Source organism: Oryctolagus cuniculus, chromosome 8 (genome assembly GCF_051225735.1).
Source record: "Oryctolagus cuniculus isolate XC-2025 breed Fujian yellow rabbit chromosome 8, ASM5122573v1, whole genome shotgun sequence".
NCBI lineage: Eukaryota > Metazoa > Chordata > Mammalia > Lagomorpha > Leporidae > Oryctolagus > Oryctolagus cuniculus.
Genome location: NC_142874.1, coordinates 68,753,939 through 68,770,784, shown reverse-complemented (window position 1 = coordinate 68,770,784; position 16,846 = coordinate 68,753,939). Strand labels below are relative to the sequence as shown.

General features: G+C 36.3%; 1 protein-coding gene across 1 annotated transcript in view; it reads left to right on the top strand.

The window, feature by feature from the left end:
* FAT4 (FAT atypical cadherin 4) overlaps positions 1–16,846 on the top strand; it is a 172,255-nt gene that overhangs the window by 96,077 nt on the left and 59,332 nt on the right. Inside the window, exons 4-6 of the mRNA XM_051820332.3 lie at positions 1,545–1,895; positions 6,959–7,881; positions 8,484–8,658. Of these exons, the coding sequence (XP_051676292.1) occupies positions 1,545–1,895; positions 6,959–7,881; positions 8,484–8,658 (1,449 nt within the window). The remainder of the gene's footprint in view (positions 1–1,544; positions 1,896–6,958; positions 7,882–8,483; positions 8,659–16,846) is intronic.

The following is a 16,846-nucleotide window of genomic DNA, read 5'->3' as shown; positions in this document are numbered from 1 at the left end:
GACTAACAACTCTGTGTTGACTATTCCTAATTAGTGACCAGTGTTTACCATTTACTACTAATTATGAAAAAATATATGCTAGATTTTAAATCTTTTTAACGAATCATATTTGGTAAAATTCCCATGCAAATTGCTTGATATTTTAGAGCAAATGTGGTTATCCATTGATTGATTACTAATTACAGATATTTATATTTCTGATAGTGTTTGTGATATGAATTGTTTTTCTGGAAATCATTATTTTGGTACTCTGTCCATTTTGAAAATGTCTATTGTGATTATGTCATTGTGCAAACGTGTAGAAATAGCAAAGAAAAGTACATTAAAAACAATGCATACTATTCCTAACACTTACCAGCTGTGTGTTCAGGGCAAGTTAACTCATTTCTCTTAGTTTCAATTCTATCTACTGTAAAGTAGAGGAAATAATTTTTGTTCAAAATGGGGTAAAGGTTAATTAATAAAATATGTGTGAATTTGCTAACACGGAGCTTGGGGATTAGCACTTGCTCAATAAATGTTATTGGGATCTGAATCTTGTGTAGTAATATTACTCCCTTAAAATATGTTGTGATGTTGAGTTTAAGTCTCAATAACTATGTTTTGGTGTATGTGTCTCTGTGTGTGTGTCCTTCAATCCCATTATTAGAATTTATTACCTATGATAAAAATTTTATTTTGAATTACATTTGTAGTGTTTTGCATAATATCCCTAAGTTTGGGAAAGTCTATTTTGCAAAGGAATTAAACATTTATCGAGCACTGCTTCTCCCTGTGGTTTTTCCTTCACTACCCAAGATGAGTTGCCCACGTCCTTCATGAAATTCCCATCAGTTCACATGCATTTCTTAACTAAATTATTGCAATGAGATCACAGACTCTGGATTGTTAAAACCAGTGCATTAATCTATCTTTTTGGATATATATCTATTGGATATATATCTATTGGAATCTAGTTCCTGACACAAGCAATGGGCTCCAAAATATGTCCACTAAGTTCATCAACAAGTTTTTATATTAGTAGTACTTGGTGGAGTAGTAATGTCAAAAGTAGGATTAATTCTCCAGGGCATTTACACTCTGAGCCACTGGGTGTCTGATTTACTATATGTTTTATTGCTGTACAGAAAAGTTAGTATCAGTGCTAACATAGAATTGTAGAATTCTGTATACTGTATTTTCATAGTGGTTTTCTAGTTAGGGCAGGAGTTTGGCCTAGACATTAAGCAACACTTTGGGATGCCTGCATAGCATGTTGGGATGCCTAGGTTTCAATCCCAATTTGGCATCCAATTTCAACTTCATTCTAATGTCAACCTGGGGAGCCTAGCAACTGCCCTGTGGCCCTAACCAACCCTGGCTGCTGTAGATATTTGGGAGTAGTAAGCCATCAAATGGGAACTATGTCTATCTGCCTGTCTCTCTGTTTCTAATAAAAATTTAAAAATTACTGTACAGATAATTTTTTTAGTATCTTTGTAAATATTGTCTTAGTGATACCCTTGTTCCATTAACTTTAGACTATTAATCTGTTCTTTTGATAGGTTCTTTGGTAGCAGCCATTTTAGCCACGGATGATGACTCTGGTGTGAATGGAGAAATTACTTATATTGTGAATGAAGATGATGAAGATGGCATATTTTTCCTGAACCCAGTTACTGGAGTCTTTAATTTGACTCGTGTATTAGATTATGAAGCACAACAATATTATATCCTCACTGTTCGAGCTGAAGATGGTGGGGGACAATTTACTACTATCAGAGTTTATTTCAATATACTAGATGTAAATGATAATCCACCAATTTTCAGCTTGAATTCATACAGCACCTCTTTAATGGAGAACCTACCAATAGGGTCTGCTGTGCTTGTGTTCAACGTTACTGACGCAGATGATGGTAAGCACATTATTAATGCACTTTTAAAATCTTTATTAAAATGTCATTAACTTTCTATCTCTATACTATGTATTTATGTTACATCTATTTACTGTGCTATCACAAAAGTGACATTTTTATATGTCGTGGGATGAAATTATAACTTAACTATAAAAGGCTGAAAGCATTATCTTGTGAGTTACGTTCTTATTTATTGCAGTTACATGACATGCATTTTATCATCTTGGCAGTTTTGGCACCCCCTTTTCCCCTCAATGAGTGGCAGTCTTATAGATTAGTACTATAGAAAATATAAGACAATTTTTGTTAGGATTTTGTTAGGTGAATGGAAATATTTATTTTGCACATATTATTTTAATGTCAAAAGGATGAAACTGGGAAGTAAAATGAAGCCTAAACTTTGAAGAAAATTATAAGATTTATACCTATGTTTTGTATTTCTGACAATTTCTAATAATACTGAAACAAGCTTTCATGCTGACTTGAACACTCAATTTTTTTTCATTTTAGCTATGTGTTTAGGCTGAAATTTTGCATTAAATGTATCATCTTCATAGATCTGATATGTATTTATTTCAAAAGATTTGGCCGATTATCTTTTCAAAGAAGATTCCCCATCTTTTCTTGCAAGACCTATCTCTTAATATAGTATTAGAAGTATCCTTGTACAGGTTATCAGACTTTAAATGAATTGTTTCCAAAGTTAGTAAATTGTTTTACCTTCTACTGGATGCAACTAATTGCCCTTTTAGTGGACAAGAAAAGGGAAAGGAAGCAGTTTGTTGAAGAAGAAATAGGTCTCTAGCGTGAAGACATGACAATGACATAGACTAGCAAACCTTAATTTATAATGTCCTCATTTCTTAGTGACTTTGATGATTTATGCAATCTCAGAATAGTATTCTCTATTAACAATCTGGTCCATACATAGGCGTCTTTTGGAGATGTCTGTAACTTCACCTATATATTAAAAGGGAAAAGCAAACAGTAAAAATTGAAGCGACTTTTCATAGAGTTTATTGTGTTTATTTTAAATTTCCCTAATCTGATGCAAAGCACATTGGACACATGACTATAACTAAAACAAATGTGGCTGTAATACTAGTGGTACTACAATTATCTCTACTACTACTACTTCTCTTAATCATAATCATACTAATAGTAATTGACTTCTAATATCAATCCTGGCAAATCGGTGGATTGGCCCAATTAAATATCTGTTCACACTTGAGGTTAATCCCTTTGGAGGTTCTTGGTTTCCACTACTGTTAGTTAATTTATCTATCTCTTGGTTATGAATATTTTCATTGCCATTTATATCTTCTTAAAATATTCTCTCTGTGACCATGCTCAACTTTTCATTAGTGAAGTATTTCCCACCATATTTCTTTATGATTTATTTATTATACATTAGAGAGAGCTTTTTGTTTCATAGAAGTGTGTGCCTCTTTGGAATAATGTACCTCCGTAGCTTAAAATCTAGGGACCAGAAGATAGCAAAAGGGAAACATTCCTTGTCAAAATATGTAATAGTCCATGAACAAGTCAACACCAATATGCACTAACCATTGACTGCAAATCACATATAGTGTATTTGCCCCTTAATTGTGTTGAGTAGAAGCTTCTAGCTACCTTTGCCCATTGTTTTAGTTTTGAATACTTTTATCAGTGTGATTTCCTGCACCTTGACCTAAGATACAGGGCACAGTTCCTATTCTTTCTGTGTTTTAAGAATAATGATAAGACTGCCCAAGGGTAACCTTGTTTGTAAATGTTGCTAGCTCAGTAACACAAAAATAGTTCTCACTATATTTTACAGGCAATGTTATTTTGACATTTTTAATTAAACTCTAATTGAAAAGTTCCTGATGATGTCATATTGTCATCTTCTTTGGTGAAATATTATATGAAAATAAGTAATAATTTCTGTTATGTATATATATAGTATTTCAAAGCTTACCCTTTAAAATTTTAGGTTACCTGATCATTTCATAACAATCAAACTAATCCTTTACTGTTTTCGCAAGACAGTTAAAATGTATTAATCTCAGAGTTTTCGCAAACACACTTAAAATATTATGGTGAGGAAAAATAACTTGAGTATCATGAGAACATTCTGACTTTAATTATTATTTTATTGTTCTGAAAATCATATATACTTTAAAATATCAGAGAATCACACAAGAGTGTTTTGATAATGAAATAATTATAATTTTTGCTGAATAAATGTGCCATATACATGTAGTACATGATGCAGATGATTTGAATTGTGAATGGGTTCACATTACAGTAATTTGCTGGCCTTGTTCAAACTGCTGCATAAAGAGGAATGCAGTCTGAACACTGCCCTGTGTGGCAGCAGTGTGTTCCTTGGACAAGTGCTAGTTCTCTATAGAAACAGTGATACATTATTGAAGGGTTGTGAATAAATGCACACACATTGTAACAAAGAGCTGCATACCTGGAGTTTTAAATATATTTTATTATTAATATTTATTTATATTTTATGTGCTGTTCTTCCTGGAACTAAGCATTTCACAAGACTGAAATCCAGATATATATGTGACACAACCATACACACACAATAAAACTGCCAGGAAGAATCATGTAACTGAATGACTTTCAGAACATTGAACACAGATGGCTCAAAATGTGGGCTGTTTACCATCTGGTGGGCTATAAAACCAACTGAAGTCAAGTTCCAATACTTATGACTAAAATTTACAATTCAAAAATAATATATTTAGTGTTTCTTGATTCAGATATTTGCTGCTAAGAGTAAAGAAAGAAAAACGGTCCAAGCTTTGTATTTTTCAAGGCATTACAAACTGGGATCATGTTATGGCACAGTGGATTAATCCACTGCCTGTGATGTTGGCATCCCATTTGGGAACTAGTTGGAGTCCTAGCTGCCCCAGTTCCAACCAGCTCCCTGCTACTGCATTTGTGAATGCAGCGGAGAATGGCCCAAGTCCTTGGGCCTCTACATCCACTGGGAGACCTGGAAGAAGCTCCTAGCTCCTGGCTTTGGTCTGGCCTGATCCCCATCATTGTGTCCATTTGAGGAGTGAACTAGGGGATGGAAGATCTCTCCCTCTCTCTCTCTCTCTCCCCCTCTCTCTGTCTCTCCTCTTTCTCTCTGTAACTTTGCCTTTCAAATAAATAAATGAATAAGTAAATCTTTTTAACAAACATGTATACACATACATTCATCAGACCTGTCATAAAAATAAATAGTTTCTTAAATAGATATATCCATAATATGGATATTACACTCCTTTGTATGTAAATGTTAGTGAAGCTTTTTATTCTCTGAAACTTGTGGAGTTTTAGGAAAAGGAGTTGAAGTAGACTATTGATCTTGTTATATCCAGTTCTTAAATTTCTGTTTCTCTCCTGTTGGAAAATTGACCCATGGTCCCTTTGGCTCTTTATTTTATTCATGTAATTCCTGATCATAAGACTGCTAAGTATTCTGAAATTTATAACCTCTGCTTTGTTCACTAGTGAATTGTTTTTTTAACCCTTTAAAGAATAAAAACTGCAATTCATAATGAAGGGAAAAACTCTACCCTGTCAATTATCATCTCAAACATTATTTACTCTAAAAATATTTGTCAATTAGCTAGTACCTAAATGTTATTTTCATAAGCAATTTTCCTCTGCATCTACATATAGGCAAATGACATTATTCAGGGAGAGAGAAACTCATGGGAAAAGAGTAATAATGGCATTTTACGAAAGAACAGGACCTACGTGGTAGAAAAGAAAATTCCTAATGGAATTCGTTAAAGTTTGTCTTAATAAGGAAGCTGGTGAGTTCAGGACAAGGCAAAAGCTAGCTAACACAAGTATTCATAGAATCTTGAAATCAGAATATTTTAAAAAAATGTGGATAAGGACATTATCAAATTGTTCTAGGATCCTCTTGGTAAAGAGTACACATCAATTCTGAAAAGTAGAATTCAGAAACTTGAATAGTTAAAATTAATTTCAGAATTGGAGGTCCTATTTTCAGGCAATTTATGTTGTCAGTAGACTCCTTAATTCTCTAGTTTAAAATCTTACTAAGAATGGAGTATTGCAATATGTTACTTATACCAATATCCTGTAATAGTCTCATAATTTTTAAGATAAAATACCAAATGCAGAATAAAATAGTAAATCTTTTTCATTCTGATTTTACTATGTCTCTTACTTACTTTATATTATTTACTAAAACAATAGGTTGATGTATTCTTCACATGATCTTTCTTATAAGTATCCCTGCAATCATTTTCTGAAATGAGGATTTAGATTTTTTAAATTAAGAAGTGACACATGTTCCTAGGAAAAATGGATATTACCTAAATATAGCCTGTAATAGTGTGAGTGTGAGCATTTATATTTGGAGACTTTATGTACAATTTTACTGCTGATGATTCCTCTAAAGAATACTTTTTAAAAACTTTAAATATGCATAATAAAATGTGAAAGAGAACTATTTTTCTCAAAGGCCATTATTTGGCCAGATGCTTAATAGGAATTAAAAAGCATATATTGGTTCTGACAAGAAATGTAAAAGTAGACTTAAAACATCCATGACTAATACCAAGCATCAGAAATTTTTATTACCCTTCTCTGAAAATTGAGGTTGGCCTCAATGAATTACTGAAGTTATAAATGTTTAGCCAATAGTGTAGAGTGTGACACTGCTAGTGTTGAACCCATGGGGATTATGTGATAGAAACAAGGAAATGTATAGAAAACTATCTTCTTTCTGGAATACTTTTCTCTTTACTTTTATAATTCAACATTTCAACACTGTAGTAAATAGCAAGCAGTATATATATCATCTGTTCACCAGATTGTAAACATCTTTTCAGGTAAAAAAATTAACAGGAAAAGAGTTCTGTGTATGTGTTATTTACTAAAATAAAGTTAACTTCAGCTAAAAAATTCATAAAGTGTGTTTGGGTGCTTGATATAACAAACATGCAAAATTACATGCCAGACTTTTTGATGCAGGTTAGTCTGCCATGAGCACACATTTAGGAAAGTTTAATTGTTCTCTTCAATTTCAGGCATCAACTCCCAGTTGGCTTATAGCATTGCTTCAGGGGATGGCCTTGGGCAGTTCACAGTTGATCAGAATGGTGTCCTGAAAGTTCTGAAAGCTTTGGATCGGGAAAGTCAGTCCTTCTACAACCTGGTTGTACAGGTGCATGACCTGCCACAGCACCCAGGCTCCAGATTCACAAGCACCGCACAAGTCTCCATTATTTTGTTGGATGTGAATGATAACCCACCAACATTTCTTTCCCCTAAATTGACATATATTCCAGAAAACACACCTATTGATACTGTAGTTTTCAAAGCTCAAGCAACTGACCCAGATAGTGGCCCAAACAGCTATATTGAGTACACCCTGCTGAACCCTTTGGGAAGCAAGTTCAGTATTGGAACCATTGATGGTGAAGTGAGGCTTACAGGAGAACTGGACAGAGAAGAAGTTTCAAATTATACTCTCATGGTGGTGGCTACAGACAAAGGTCAACCGTCCTTGTCTTCATCTACAGAAGTTGTAGTTATGGTACTGGACATCAATGATAACAACCCAGCTTTTTCCCAGGCTTTGTATAAAGTGGAGATCAATGAAAACACACTTACTGGAACAGATATCATACAAGTATTTGCAGCAGATGGAGATGAAGGTACAAATGGACAGATTCGCTATGGCATTGTTGACGGTAACGCCAATCAGGAATTTCGCATTGATTCTGTCACCGGTGCCATCACTGTGGCTAAGCCTTTGGATAGGGAGAAGACCCCTGTTTACCTTCTGACTGTTCAGGCGACAGATCGAGGCAGCACCCCTAGAACTGATACTTCCACTGTCAGCATCGCTTTATTGGATATCAATGATTTTGTTCCCATATTTGAGCTATCTCCATATTCTGTAAATGTCCCCGAGAATTTAGAGACACTACCCAGAACGATTCTTCAGGTCAGTATATTTAAATAAAACAAGTATTGTGTTCACAGTGAAAACCTCTCATCTTCTACCCTATTCCTGCTTGCCCCATCCTCTCCTCATGCTCACCCATTAATGCTCAGTTGCAGACCTTGGCAAGGAATGGGCGATGAACATTATACTGAAGTCTTATTGATTTCTTCAGAGATTATAACATCGCATCCCCATTCCTTTTTATGTGTATTTATATTGCATGCATGTATGTATTTGTGTGTTTTTTAACTTGATTTCATGATGAGAGTAATATGTGCCACAGTAAGGAAATAAGGGGATGTAAAAATTTAGTTTCCAAATATTATTCTTCCTTCACACCTCATAAACTCTACCCCGACATGAAATGGCTGTCAAAATTTTTGTGAAACTTTCCAAAAATGCTGTGCATTAGTTTTATGCATATTTTAATGGAAGTGTACTTGTGCATTATATATTTTACCATTTTTATTTGAAAACTTGAAGCTGTGTATTTGGAGTTTTTAATCTGACTCAATCTCTTTTTTAATAGATGTGTTTCATATGCCAGCATGCACTGTGTTCGTTTCACTCGCAAACATGGCATGTGCTGTTCTCTTCGCTAGGTGGTGGCAAGAGATGATGACCAAGGCTCTAACAGCAAGCTCTCATATGTTCTGTTTGGTGGAAATGAAGACAATGCTTTCACTCTGTCAGCCAGTGGAGAACTTGAAGTAACACAGAGTCTGGACCGGGAAGCAAAGGAGCACTTTGTCTTGGTGATTACAGCTACAGATTCAGGTAATCCATTGCAGATCTGTTCAGTTGCAGATGATTTTGTTATTATGTCAGTAGAAAATTATTTTTATCATTAAATTGAATATTTATTGAAATTTACCAATATTTGAAATGTTTATTATATATATGTATATATACACATGTAATTAAGAGCACACAAATAACTTGATGAAATTTGATAAGGTCTTGAGGATATCACAAGCAAAATTCTATTTCAGTAAAACCACCTTGCCTTGGAAACCACCCACCTCCTGATTGTCTCTGGGTGTGAGATTATCCTCCTCCACTGGAGCCCACACATATTTAAAGTACTTTAGCTTTAGAGAATCCAGGGATTCTTGAAACTCATTGTGAAGATTGGAGAGGTTGTCCACAGTTCTATTGAGTTAGTTCTCAAGATTCTATTGAGTTAGTTCTCAAGATTCTACAATACTGCAATTGCTGTAGTAGGCATTTGATGAGTGCCATAAAGCTCCACAGAGTATCAGTGAGACTGGAGATTTCCTCAGGTTAGCAGTGTAATGGCCTGCTACAGAACTAATGAAAATCAGTTTGCATTAGATTTTATTATTCAGAAATAGTAATTACGTACAATTTTTAGCAAGCAATAATAAAATACAATTTTAATTTTTAACAGTAGCAGTTTTATTTATACTATGTTGTTTTGCATATATGGACTCTTTTCATAAAAGCACTTTTAATTCAAAACTAAAACGGCTAAAAATCCATCAAAGAATCTTTGTGCCTTGAATAAAATAGGTATTGCTTCAATATTTGCTGAAAAAAATAAGTAAATTATATTGATTTTCCCAATGGATTAAAGAATTATGGAATATTATCATTAAGTAATATTCATTTGTGAAAATTGATATCACAATTCAATTCAATATTTAAGTATTTAAAAATTTAATACTGTTGGCATATTTAAGAAAATATTTCTTGAACTCTTTGTTAAAGTCAAGACAAGTTTGTTGGACTTTAGATTTCTGAAATTATGTTTATATACACCTATGTATTTATATATGTATATATTTGGAGAGAGACAGAGAGATATGTTTGTATGGTCATATATATGTGTATATGGCAACTGATAGAGAAGAACATTCTAGCCTTTCCACTGGGTTCTTTCTACATTTGATGAAATGTTTCAATTAATGTATACATTTTTTTATATCTGCTCAGTGTCAATCTCAGTTTCTTCCACAGCACAAAGGGCTTAACAATAGTTAAAAAGTACTTGTTATAAAGTTTAATTTATGTATGTTGAATAGCTAAATCCTGTTTTTAAAAAAAATACGGGCCACATTGAGTTTCATTTCATAGATTGCAACCTTAGGAACTTCTTTGGTATAGCAAATATTTCTTTTTAAACATCTAAAGATACATTACATAGTAACTACTTAGTCATTGCAAAAAAAAAAAAAGCTCCACATATTTTAAAAATGTAATTGAACCAAATTATGGTTAATGAGGATTATGTGGACCAGACAATAAACTTAACCATCACTTGCAATGTTTTGCCACCAAAATGACAACACCAAGGGACATTTTATTAGAAACAAACAAAAAAACAAAAACAAAAACAAAAACAAAAACAAACCCAAAGAATTAGAACTTGCCATGGGGGCTGGCGCTGTGGCACAGTGGGTTAAAGCCCTGGCCTGAAGTGCCGGCATCCCATATGGGCGCCGGTTCTAGTCCTGGCTGCTCCTCTTCTGATCCAGCTCTCTGCTATGGCCTGGGAAAGCAGTAGATGATGGCCCAAATCCTTGGGCTCCTGCACCCGCGTGGGAGATCCGGAGGAAGCTCCTGGCTCCTGGCTTCGGATCAGCGCAGCTCCGGCCATTGCGGCCATTTGGGGAGTGAACCAACGGATGGAAGATCTCTCTCTCTCTCTCTCTCTGTCTCTCCTCTCTCTGTGTAACTCAGACTTTGAAATAAATAAATTAAATCTTTAATAAATAAATAAATAAATAAATAATATCAAAAAATGAATATCAAAAACAAAAAAAAAATGACAGAGCTGAAAAACATTCTCTTCTGATATACTTAGAGGAATCAGCCTGTTAGGAACTTCCATGACACAGCTCACCAAAGCACTGTTTTAAATGTGCAGACCCCTGAAGACCCAGGACCTGGTTCTCGGGATACAAATTTTGTCAGTTCTTGAAGCTGTCAACCTTGATCTGGGGAAAATAAGAGACTTATTTCTTAAGGTGAAGATAAATAACAGAAGCCTAACTGCAATTTCTTTGAAGAACTGTTATTTTATTAAAAGAGAAATATTAAGACCGAGTGGGTGAAGATTCTGCCTAAATTGAGATAAAAGTGTTGTGAGTTAGGGAGAAGCCTGGATAATGGAGAATGAAAATTCACATCACTGGTTAAAAAAATCTTCTGCAGTCTGTTATTCTGGGCTTTAAAAGTGATATTAAAGAGCTTGATGGGAGACAACAATGAGTTTCAGTAACATCAGTGACTAGGACTTAGGTTACACCATTTTTGAAATCTTTAAAGAATTAATTAAATCTTGCTCCAAAGCACAGTCTATCTCTCTCTGTCTCTGTCTCTGTCTCTCTCTGTCTCTGCCTCTGTGTGTGTGTGTGTGTGTGTGTGTTTCTTTAGGTTGCCCTAAAAATAGACTGGTGCCTCTGATGCCACTGGCAGCCAAGTATTCAATTACATGTCTGAAAATCACTTGTTATGGATGATAGAGAAAGCAATCAGAAGCCGTGAGCAAAGTGGGACTAGATAATTTAAAGTCATTAAAACACATATGACCACAATTCCATGTTCCATTAATTCCCTTGCTTCTGATGGATATCAAGGGTAACCACTTGAGAAGGATGTGAGAGTTTTAGATAGCAGTTTCAGAATCTTCAACTCAAGCCCATTTTGCAGGAAAAAATAAGGTTTCTGACATGGGGCTTAAAAATACATATTCACTGCTATGATTTAAAAGTCAAATTGGTAGATGACATGAGAAAATTCAGAAAAATATGGCAGCTTTTAGACCCCAGATGCCACGTTATTCTCAAATTTGTGGTGTTCTAATGACCAGGAAAATGTCAAAGTATTCTAAAGAATAAAAATTTGACAGTTTTATTCCTTATCTCACAAATCACTTTTCCTTTGCTCCTTTAAACTCTTACCTGGTGGCAGCTCAAAGATAGGTCAATTTTGGCAATATGGAAGGAATTGAAGCGGCAGCTTTTTAATCACACAAAGCTCTAAATCTTCAAATTTTTTTAAGAAAACATTAGCATTCCAACTATCATCATATTTTTATTTACTGACTGCATGGTCATGGGGCAGCACATCTGGAAACTCTCTACTCCTGTCTAGCGCTCAAAAAAAAAAAAAAAAAAATCCTACAACTACCCCGTCATGTGTGGAAAGAGAATGTTACATTACAAGAAAACAAAACTAGCACAGGCTATAATAATTTTAGTCCGTTTATTCCTATATAATTAAACTGCTAACTAGATTATAAGTCATTTGAGCCATCACCTGCTGCCCGCCAATGTCTGAATCAGCAGGAAGCTGAAATAGGAAGCAGAGCAGAGGTTCAAACCCAGGTACTCTGATGTAGGATACAGGCACCCAACCAGCATCTGAACAGCTAGGCCATACTGCCAGCCCTCATGAACTTTTAAACCATAAGCTGAGATACCCCATTGCTTGCTTAAAAATCCTACAGTGGTTTCCAAGAATAAAACCAAATTTTTTGACCTCACAGCATCAAATGGCCTGGCTTCTGCTCACAAACTCGACATCCTGTACTGTCACCACCGTTGCCTTACCTAGAGCCAGCCCTGGTGTGCTGGCTGCTGCTCACATTTTGTCTTCTCCTAACTGCATTTGGTGGAGATCGACCAGTATGGAAGTTTTGCACTAAGGGAATCAGCAAGGGCTTGTACTTGTGGTTCTTCCTTCCTGGAACATTTTGCTCTGCATCCAGCAGTGTTTTTATTTTTGTTTTTGGTGGGGGTGGGGGTTGACCACCAATAATGCTGCCCTTTATCCTCTCCTCAGAGCCCCCTATCACTTTACCTTGTTGAGTTTTCTCCTTAATAGTAATTGTTAGCTATAATCTTATGCTTATATATAAACTGCCTTTGAGTGTGTGTGGTGTGGTTCCCCTCATCCAGCTCTATCATGCTTCCAGAAGAAGGAACATTTTCTAAGTTCCACTCAACACTGGATTCTCAGAAACACTCAGAATAGGACACATGACTTAAAAGACACTAACAAATATTTGTTGAATGAATCAATGTTTAATGAAATACACTGATGATCATCAGATTTTGCTTAATCACCAATCTGTTATTTTGTTTATTTTTTAAGATTTATTTATTTATTTATTTGAAAGCCAGAGTCACACAGAGAAGGAGAGGCAGAAAGAGAGAGAGGTCTTCCATCCACTGGTCCACTCCTCAAATGGCCGCAATGGCCGGAGCTGTGCCTACCTGAAGCCAGGAGCCAGGAGCTTCTTCCAGGTCTCCCAAGTGGGTTCAGGGGCCCAAGGATTTGGACCATCTTCCAGTGCTTTCCCAGGCAATAGTAGAGAGCTGGACTGGAAGTGGAGCAGCCAGGTCTCAAGTGATGCTCCTATGGGATGCTGGCACTGCAGGTGGCGGCCTTACCCGCTACACCACAGTGCCAGCACCCTTGTTTAATTTTAAAAGACTTACTTATTAATTTGCAAGGAAGAATGGCAGAAAAAGGAGACAGAGAAAGAGAGAGATTTTCCATTTTCTTTTTTCATTCTCCAGTTGCGTGTAACAGATAGGACTGGATTAGATAGGCTGAATGCAGGAGGCAGGAACTCCATCCAGGTCTCTCACATGTGAGTGGCAGGAACCCAAGTATTGGGCCATCATCTGCTGGTTTCTCAGGTGCATTAGCGGGGAACCAGATTGGAAGCAGAGCAGCCAGAAAACAAACTCGTGCTCTGTTATGTGATGGCAGCATCACAAATGGTGGCTTAATTCACTGCACCTTAATTCAGGTCCCTCCAATCTGTTATTTTGATATGTAATTGTTATATCTGGTTTTACTATACCTATATTTAGTGTATGGTCACAAAGTGTTCGTCTGCAGGTTTTTTAAAAAGATCTTCCAAAAGGAAAAGTACAAGTCTTTTTTAACTCAGGGCTGAAATTCCAGAAGTATTTGCAACATTGGTTGTGGTCATTCAAATTGACTTCTGCCTTGAAAAGCAGCACAAGTGTTTGAGGCTTTGTAGCATTTAGTGTGAAGTGATAAATTGCAGTCACATGCAAGGAACCACTGAAGCATTTTATGGCTTTAATTCAGTTTCAAGTGCTTAAAATACTGCTTGAACCATGTTCTCATGACTCTCCCCTGAACCTTCTGGCTCTTATTCAAATTAGTTATCTATTAGACATTCTACCAGGTCTTGTTGCTACTCTGTACTTTGCTATTTACCTTTTCTTAGATGGATTCACCAATTCAGGATCTTTGCATAAACAAAAACTATGTGCTTTCAAAATGTTCTGCCACTGTCAATTCTTTTATCACTGGGCTCTCCAGAGTAAAATGTCCGAGGCTTCCATATCGCCCAAAACTCCAAGCACTTCTGCATATACCCTCCTTGTGACAACCAGTTTGGCATAGCTTAAATATAAGAGCTTATCACTCTTCACATCATCTTGATATGAAAAGTTTGATTATTTTGCATTTGTTATGGACCTGTTGAGACTTAGATACACTATTCCAATACATATATATCTATGCAGGTAACATTGAGGTCTTTTCATTTTCTTTTATCTTAGGATGATCATTGGCAAATTCAAAATCTGTTGGCCTTTAGTACTCACCAATATTACTCTTTCAAGGAACTGAATTTATATGTGAAAAGGCAAGGTGATAAAACAAGATATGATGTTAGTTTGAGGCTATCAGTTATATCAATGTGTAGAATTAAAGTATTATAAAGAGAAGTATACACAAAGAAATTCTAAAGTTAGGGAAATCAGACATAAATTGATAATTGTTGGCCAGAAAATATCTTGGAGATGATCCAGCCTACTTCCTTTATTTTCTGAATAAGGTAATTGAAGCCGGGGGTAGAGAATCTGCTGGCCAGGCATGCAGACCCAGTAATAGCAGAGTCAGGGGCAATATCCAGGATTCCTGCCTTGCAACCAAGATCTTACTTGTCTAAACCATATTTACTAAATACTTTAAGGAAATCAGGCTGTTCCTTAAAACATCCTGTTGACTATATATGACAAATATTTCCAAAATTGCAATTTTAAAGCTGCTTTTCTTTGTATATGATATTCATTTTCCTTTAATGAATACAATATTCAATAGTTATTTCACTTTTCTAAATATGTATGTATTTCTAATCATTTTTATGCATTTTTAATTTATTTATTTGAGAGACAGAAGAATAGACAGAAACAGAACAAACAGAAAGAGAGCTCTTATTCACTGGTTCACTCTCCAATAACCTTATGGCTAGAGTTAGGCTGGGCTGAAACTGGGAGCCAGGAAGTTAATCCAGGTCTCTCATGTGAGTGGCAGGGACCCAACTACCTGAGCCGTTACTTGCCACCTCCCAGGCCCACATTAGCCGGAAGTTGTAGTTGAAACAGAGCTGATACTGGAACCCAAGCACTGTTATATGAAATGCGGGCATATCCGCTCTAGTCCTGAGTGCTAAGCCATATAGCTGCTGTTCAAAACACTTTTATGTGGAGCCAAATTGGAGTCAGTAATTTTGATATTGGACTTTTGAAAATAAGCTTAAATTTAGGCATTGTTCAAATTAAACTGTTAAGTAGGATAAGCTATTAAAAATTCATTAGTCTTTAAAGGTGGAAGATAATAATATTGCCGGTTATCACTGCAATTATCATTTTGCCTTTATTAAAATCAAGCTACAATGCTCATTTAATATGTCTTATGTGTTCTGATTACAGTTAATGAGACTTTTGCTAGTGTAATTTAAATAAGTCCAATGAAGCTAAGACAAGTAGAAGGACTTTATTAATACAGAACAAGCACTTAATATTGATTTGTCATAAAATTCTTATGGCGTTCTTCCACATGCTAGAGATACAGTGGTGAGAGGAGAAGGTCTCTGTCTCATAAAACTTACATTCAAGTCACACAGATTCACAATAGGCATAGGCATTTAATATAGTGGATAAGATGCCAAACTCCCATTTCTGGGTCCCTGGATTTGATACTCAGCTGTGGTTCCCATCTCCAGGTTCCTGCTAACACAGACACTGGGAGCAGTAGTGATGGCCCGAGTAGTTGTGTTCTAGCCACCTACACAGAAGAATTTGATTGGGTTCCTGGCTCCTAGATTAGTTCTGGCCCAGTCTAAATGTTGAGAATTTAGGGAGTGAACCACAGAATAGGAACTTTCTCTCTCTCTCTCTCTCCCCCACTTCTTCCCTCTTTTCTCTCTGTCTCTGTCTTTCAAACAAATCAGCAATCTATTTAAACGTTAGATGATAAAGATATAAACATAAACACAACGTAATGCATAAACCGAAGTAATATGAGATGTGATGCAGTTAGGTAGAACAGGTTAAATGACTAGAGAGTGGGGAGAAGGAGGTGTTATTTTGGATGGAAGGGTCAGGAAAGTGGAATGTGAAAATACGGTGAGCAGCACTGCGTATGGATGCAACAGCCCTGGAGCAGGGATTAAGTTTAGCCAAAGAACAGCCAGAGAACCTGGGCAGCTGGGCCGGAGTGAAAGAGTGGGAGCCTTGGAAGTTGAGGCAAGCAGGGCTGCACAGCTCAGGCTGGCCGGCTGTGATGAGCGGCTTTAACTTCAGTCGGGGGAGCCTTGTTGGGCCGGGGGAGCCCAGCCTGTGACAGGGGTGTTTGGAAAGCCGTGATGTGGTGGCAAGGAGCCTGTCAGGAGCAGTGGTGGTGAAGAATGCAGGTACAGATGTGATCAAGAGGCCGCTGCGTACCTGCTGAGAGGCCAGACAGTGTTGAAACAGATGACCCTGTGGTGTGTGAACCAACGGCAAAAGGAAGACCTTTCTCTCTGTCTCTCTCTCTCACTGTCCACTCTGCCTGTCAAAAAAAAAAAAAAAAAAATCCACCCCCCCCATCTTAGCTTCATTGAAACCATTTTAAATTATGCTAGCAAAAGAAAGACTAGTAAAGCCCAAGAATAACAATGTGTCGGTTT